Here is a 6,748-nt window from a genome sequence, read left to right as displayed (position 1 = left end):
GTGCTGCCCTGGCTGGTGGGCTCAATGGTTAGAGCATTGTCCTGCGTACTGAAGGGTCATGGGTTCGATTCCTAGTCAAGGGCACATACCTGGGTTGCATGTTTGATCCCAGGCCCTGGTGGGGGCAGGTGTGGGAGGCAGCCAATCTATGTGTCTCTCTCACCTCTCTCTCTCTCTCTCTCCTTTTCTCTCTCTCTCTCATCTTCTCTCCCCTTCTCTCTTCCCTCTGGCTGTCCCTCCTTTCCACTCTTTCTAAAAAAAAAAAATCAATGGAAAAATATCCTCCAGTGAGGATTAACAAAACAAAACAAAAAAATACTAAAGTGCTAATAGGGCTCAGGGTAGATAAAGAAGATGGGATTGCAGTTTAAAAGTATCTTTTTTAAAAACTTGTCTGCATTTTCTGATCTTTCTGAAATGAGTTTGTATTGCTTTGTTATAATAAAAACAATACACTTTGAAAATAGAAGTACAAGGCCTGGCTCTATGTAGTATCATGGAAATAATGAATGAACCAAAGGTTATGTAATATCTAATTTTCTCCACGTGGCAATCTGTGCTTTTGTGGTGTGCGATGAAATGTTTTCATAGCATATTTCACATCACATTGTAATTTATCTCTTTACCTGTCTGTCTCCCCTTCAGCCCCAGCTCCTCTGGGACGGGGGTTGCTATCATTCATCTTTATATCCCCAGCACAAGGGTCAGGAATCTAGTAGGTGATGAGTAAACGTTGAATAATTGAGTGAGCACCCACTGAAGAGTGTTGAAAATTTCAATTTTAGGTTCAAGGCCTGCTGTGCACATTACCCATCGTTCTCTAGCCGGAATGTAGTCAAAGTACTTATTTGTATGAAAACAAACTTTGACTTGAAAAAAAGCAGTGGTTCCTCAAACCTAGATAATGATCATAAATATTGGGGAACTCTACCCCCAAAACAACCAAATCAGAATCTCCAGCTGTAAATAACACCATGGCAAAAATCCAATCCACCAAAGGAAGTCCTTTGTCAGAAACCGATCATTGTCCCACTAGCAGAGAGGTGTGGACAAGGAACCCCGAAGGCTGGTTAACCTTGGAAGCTCTGAAAGGCCAGAGCCAATCACTCACTGTCTAATCGAGACAATGATAGCTGAAGCAAGTTCCACCTGTCAATCTTATGTAAATCCTTGCTGATTGGCTATTACTGGAATTGCCTGTCTCTATGGGTGGATCCCAAACCTTAATAAAAGGGATAGCGAGGCCAGAGCGGGGTGTAGTCCTCCCCCTAGAGGTGGGCTCCCGCCTGGCCACCAATATTCCCAAATTAATACTTTTCTAGTCTCTTTCATTTGTGTGCAGCCTCCTCCAGAACCCGAACCCTGAACCCTGAACCCTGAAACACGCGGGACGTGAAAGGGGTTCTCACAGTCCTTGAGGCAAAATTAAAGTAAAAGGTCAAGGACCAACGGCTGAAGGCAGATAATCCCTGTGTCGTGAATGCTACATCAAAGATGTCATCAAATCTGGGAGCCTTTTAAATACATTTTTTATTGATTTCAGGGAGGATAAGAGGGGGGAGGGAGGGAGGGAGGGAGAGAGAGAGAGAGAGAGAGAGAGAGAGAGAGAGAGAGAGAGAGAGAGAGAGAGAGAGAGAGAGATATGAAAATATCCATGATGAGAGCGAATCATGGATTGGCTGCCTCCTGCACGCCCCACACTGGGAATTGAGCCCGAAACCTAGGCATGTGCCCTGACTGGGAATCGAACCACGACCTAGGCATGTGCCCTGACTGGGAATCGAACACCTTGCCTGGTTCATAAATCGATGCTCAACCACGGAGTCATGCTGGCTGGGCTATTCCTTTAACTCTTGATTTCATATTTGGCAACTTCTAGCAAATCTTCAGAAACACATTAATGCTAACATGATAAAGGACATAGGTGTGATGATGATGTGTCACCCTTCTAGGCCACTTGTATATTTAGTAGAGGCCTTCTAGAAATTATTCCCAAAGCCAAAGAATCCACCATTCTCAGGGTAGATATGTTGGACCCTGCAGGGGAAATGCTTGAGGCATTAATTGCTCCGCTGGCTGAGCTGACAGCTGTTCCCAGTCTCCTTAGCCTCTGTTAACTCCCCTATAAAGGCTGCAAAAGCTAGATACTGCTGTTCCCGCCTTCCTTGCAGCGAGGGGTGGCCGAGCAGCACAGTTCTCGCCAATCAGAAGTAGGCGGCTGTCTGTTGGGGGCTTGGGTCTAAAGATTTTGCTTTTTTGATAAAAAGCAACACGTTGATGCTGGTACCCCAAAGCCACGTCCCGCCCTCCACCAGGTGCCTTCAACCGGGTACCTAGAGCTGTTTAAGGCATTTGTGACCACGAGGAAAAGGCCAGAAGAATCAGAGATGCTGACCCAGAAATCACTGAGCGGCTGACCCAACGCCGGCAGCTGCCCCCATGCCCAGGTTTGTGTTTTTTTCTGTTTGTTGTTTTTTTCCGCAGCAATGCTATGAAATTATATCCTCTCCATTCCTCGAGCAAAGCTAATTCAACACCTCTGACCTGACATGCTTTCTCCCTGGGCCGAGGAAGCAGCAAAAAATATCAATTGAGCAGGTGAAAATATGACGACGGTGTGTACGGTGTAGTGCAGTGATGGCGAACCTATGACACACGTGTCAGCACTGACACGCGTAGCCATTTCTGATGACACGCGGCCACTGAGGCGGCCGCATGCCGAGGATGAAACATTTGCTGCTCCTGAGGATGAAACATTTGCGAAATAATGTTTTTTCCTCAAAGTGACACACTACCCGAGTTATGCTCAGTTTTTTGGCAAAGTTTGACACACCAAGCTCAAAAGGTTGCCCATCACTGGTGTAGTGTTTCCAGATGTCTTCACCTGCTGTCTCCTCCATGGTGGGAGCTAAGGATCTCTTCCCCACATCTCACACATATCCCTCCCCCTTCCCCCGAGGGCAGGCGCTCCCATCTGCTGGGCTGCCACCACTCACTCCCCATTCACACTCTCATCGCTGTGGGCCACATACAGAAAGCAGTCCCCCTCCTGGTTGTCCTCATACAGCTGGCCCATGGTGGCGCAAGTGGGAGGGATAGTGTTGTTGACAAAGAGGAATAAGGCGTCCTCAGGTCTCAGATGGATCCTCTTCCGGATTAAGAAGTTGAACTGGCCAACAGCGAGGTCAGAGGGCACTAGGGACTTCCTCTTGTCCAGACCAGGCACCCTGGCCTTAGGTGCCTCCTCCACGATCACAGGGACCCTGTCCGGATATTTCTTCCGGATCTTTTCTCCTTCCTTTTTCCGATACCCAAAGGGATGGTCCTCCTTATACTGGAACTTCATGATGAACCGCAGGGTTTCTAAGATGCCCGGACGGGGGCCTGCCTCCAGGGCTGATGACTTGCGTTGTTCTCGTCTGGCTTCTTGTGTTTGTTTTTTAATATCTGGAAATAATGTTTCTTAAACCGCTGTTAGCCAGCTGTCAGCCAAAGCCTCTGTCACTGAATAATGCTGTGGATTTATTCAGTAACATACCCCCGAGGCACACACAAGAGGAAGGATATACAAGCTCTCACATAGGAGGCAGAGGTGTCACCATGAAAGCGAAATAAACAAAGATCTGTACCAGCCCGTCCTGTTGCCCAGCCTTCACCAGGGGCACGGGGCTGTTTCCGACCTCAGGTTCCTTGTGAATCAACACCTAATCCCACAGCTTACCCTTAAGGAAAATGACACATTACAGGGTTGGTAACATGGCATAAAGAGGGTAACCATTCCCTGGGGTCAGGTAAAACCCTCCCAGCAGCCACCTGGAAAGAGTGAGTTACCAAGATTATAATCAGGAACACAAATGCCGTCCTCACTCTTTCCAGGTGGCTGCTGGGAGGGTTCAATTTTGCAGCATCTGAGACCCCCTTTGACCTCGAACCTGGAAGGCTGTGCCCCTGAACACCCTGCCTGTCCCAGGACTCACTGGGTTCAAGTCAATACATCCCCCCTTTCTGGTTAACAGTGCAGCTCAAGTTCAGAAGGAATCTGTATCAGTCGCTGAACCTTAGCTGCAATAGTCTCACCAGGAAAAGTGAGATTTGAGGGGTGGGGCAGGGGGGTGGGCAATGGTAAGATATGTACACATATAATACCTTAATTTAAAAAATGGAAAAAATAAAAACTGTTAATGCAAAAAAAAAAAAGAATGAGTGCTATCAATGAGTGCTATACAGATGTTGTATTATAAAGTTGTACACCTGAAATGTATATAATGCTATATACCTAGTAACCAATATTATCCCAATACATTTAATAAAATAAATTAAAAACATTTTTTTAAATTAAAAATAAAAGTGAGATTTGATTTGTGTCTCCTCTTTCACCCTGTGATGTCAGTTCTTCTGATGATAGCAAATGGTACCATCAGTGGCGGGATTTTTCAGAGTGAAAACAATGACACGTTCATAGATACCATAGAATGGGGTGCTGAAGCCCTTGCAGTCATGTCAACGTCACCATGAGTCCCAGAGAGGTTTAACAGTTTCCTCGGGTCACACAGCTTGTTAGAGTCCAGAATAGAGATTAAAATCCAGGGCGGGGGGTGAGGGTGGGGGAGGGGGGCTCTGATTCCTGGGTCTACACTTCAGGTGGCCCCTAATCTACATGGCTGGCCTTGGCCTCTAACAGCCACGGAATTTAGCCAATAAGAAAGAGAGTCTGGCCCTAACTGGTTTGGCTCAGTGGATAGAGCGTCGGCCTGCGGACTCAAGGGTCCCAGGTTCGATTCTGGTCAAGAGCATGTACCTTGGTTGCGGGCACATCCCCAGTAGGGGAGTGTGCAGGAGGCAGCTGATCGATGTTTCTCTCTCATCGATGTTTCTTACTCTCTATCCCTCTCCCTTCCTCTCTGTAAAAAAAATCAATAAAATATATTTAAAAAAGAGAGTCTGATGGCGTTAAAAGCAAGAATCTTCCAAAATTGACTGCTCAGGACTTCCTGACCTCGTGAAGGAGAGAATAGTTGGTACTGTGGTTTTCTGCCCACACAGAGGTGTGACTGATTGCGTCATCTTAGTGTAACCCTTCATGTTGAAAGTTCAAGTACAGAACCACTGAAGTACATTTGGTAATTCTCTCTGCTTTTTGCCACGTCTCTGTGAGCTGGAGAGCTACATTAAGGTGCAATACCCTCAATGTTTGAGACATTATTGAATTTGCTTGACGATTCAACCGTTCCTCTCATGCTTCCACATATTATGAAGTGAACTGTCGTTCATGGATGACTTGCCTTTGTTTACGGTTTCTCTAACGTGATTACGAGTTTTCTGGGGAGGAAGTCATCTTTTTATAGAGTACAGCCTGATAATATTTTGGTACCTGGCAAACATTTCAATGTCACCCAGATGGTAGCACATCCTTGCCAGGCTTTCTGCCCCTTCCTAGTGAGATTTCCTTCTGGCTGGTTCCAGTTCCCACAGGACTCTTGGGCTGGCTTGAAGCAAGCCTCCTTTGCAGGGACCTGCCCCTAGCATTTGTAAGGACCTGCTCCTAAAAGTGTAGGGCCCAGAGCAGGGCAGGGATAAGAGGGGGGCTCACATAACAATTGTCTGACTATTTAACTATTAAATAAAATGTGTACTGTCTTCCTATCTTGGTAAATATACCTTCATAACAACCTAGAAGGCCAAGTTGAAATTCCCATTTTCCCCAGCCCCCCCCCCCCTTCTTTTCTTCCTGTGCCCCCTCCTGCACCATCTCACAACGCAATCATGGACATCCTGGCATGTCTGGGCTCAGGACATTCACCCTCAAATCACCACCCTTCGGGGCAAATGTAGCCTCAGAGGTGTGTACACCAGCAACATGGGCTGTAATCTGGACGATGGACCCAGGCACAAAGCTCGTGCAGGCTGGACGTGGACTGTGGCCCTCTGGGAAGGGTACCTGGGGCCTGGTCTAGAATGAGGGAGGGTGTGGTCATCCTTAGACCAGCAGCAGCACGTCCAGCTTCCAGTGGTCTCTGCAACGTTCTGGCTGCTCAGATCGCTGTGTATACAGGAACCGTGTTCCTTCGTTTTTAGTGCCATGGCCCATCAGGGCAACAGGACGTCTTGACTTCAGTTCACTTTGCTGCTTTAGGCCAGGTGATGATGACCCAGCACTTTCCTCTGTTTAAGCTATGGTGAAATGTCCTTGGTGCCCTGCATCTTGACATCAGTTGGCTTTACCTGATGCGCATGTAACAGGTATTAAGTCTCCTTGTGAAATCTCTCATCATTGACCTCCCTGTGAAGTTACTTCCTGGTATTATTATGAGACTCTCACAATGTCAAACCAAAGTCTATTTAGCAGTGTTGCCAAGGGTGAGTTGGAAGGTTTTGGTGTTACCATAATCTCTTCTTGCCCTAGCCACCCCAAATTAACATACCAATTATGTTAAAAAGATACTTGCCTTGCCCGGCTAGCGTGGCTCAGTGGTTGAGCGTCAACTTATGCACCAGGAGGTCATGGTTTGATTCCCTGTCAGGGCACATGCCCAGGTTGAGGGCTCGATCCCCAGTGGAGGGCGTGCGGGAGGCAGCTGAAGTATGGTCTCACAATTGACAACAACAACAACAAAGAACTTAAGGTATAAATGTGAGAAAGTTGCTATCATTTGACATGAGATCATGCCAACCCAGTGGCAGCCACACGTGTTTGGCAACACATTCAGATTAAACCCATTAGAAGTCACCAAGATTATAATCAGGAACA

General features: G+C 46.9%; 1 protein-coding gene across 1 annotated transcript; it reads right to left on the bottom strand.

Annotated features, from left to right (window-relative positions):
* Positions 1-2,992: 2,992 nt before the first annotated feature.
* On the bottom strand, positions 2,993-3,399 carry LOC129151270 (gamma-aminobutyric acid receptor-associated protein-like 1). Its single transcript, XM_054725552.1, has one exon. The coding sequence runs from the start codon at positions 3,344-3,346 to the stop codon at positions 2,993-2,995; it is 354 nt and encodes a 117-aa protein (XP_054581527.1). The 5' UTR covers positions 3,347-3,399.
* Positions 3,400-6,748: the final 3,349 nt, after the last annotated feature.

The sequence above is a fragment of the Eptesicus fuscus genome, chromosome 13, assembly GCF_027574615.1.
Source record: "Eptesicus fuscus isolate TK198812 chromosome 13, DD_ASM_mEF_20220401, whole genome shotgun sequence".
Taxonomy (NCBI): Eukaryota; Metazoa; Chordata; class Mammalia; order Chiroptera; family Vespertilionidae; genus Eptesicus; species Eptesicus fuscus.
The sequence above is the reverse complement of the archived record's forward strand: the minus strand, read 5'-3'. Positions and strand labels throughout refer to the sequence as shown.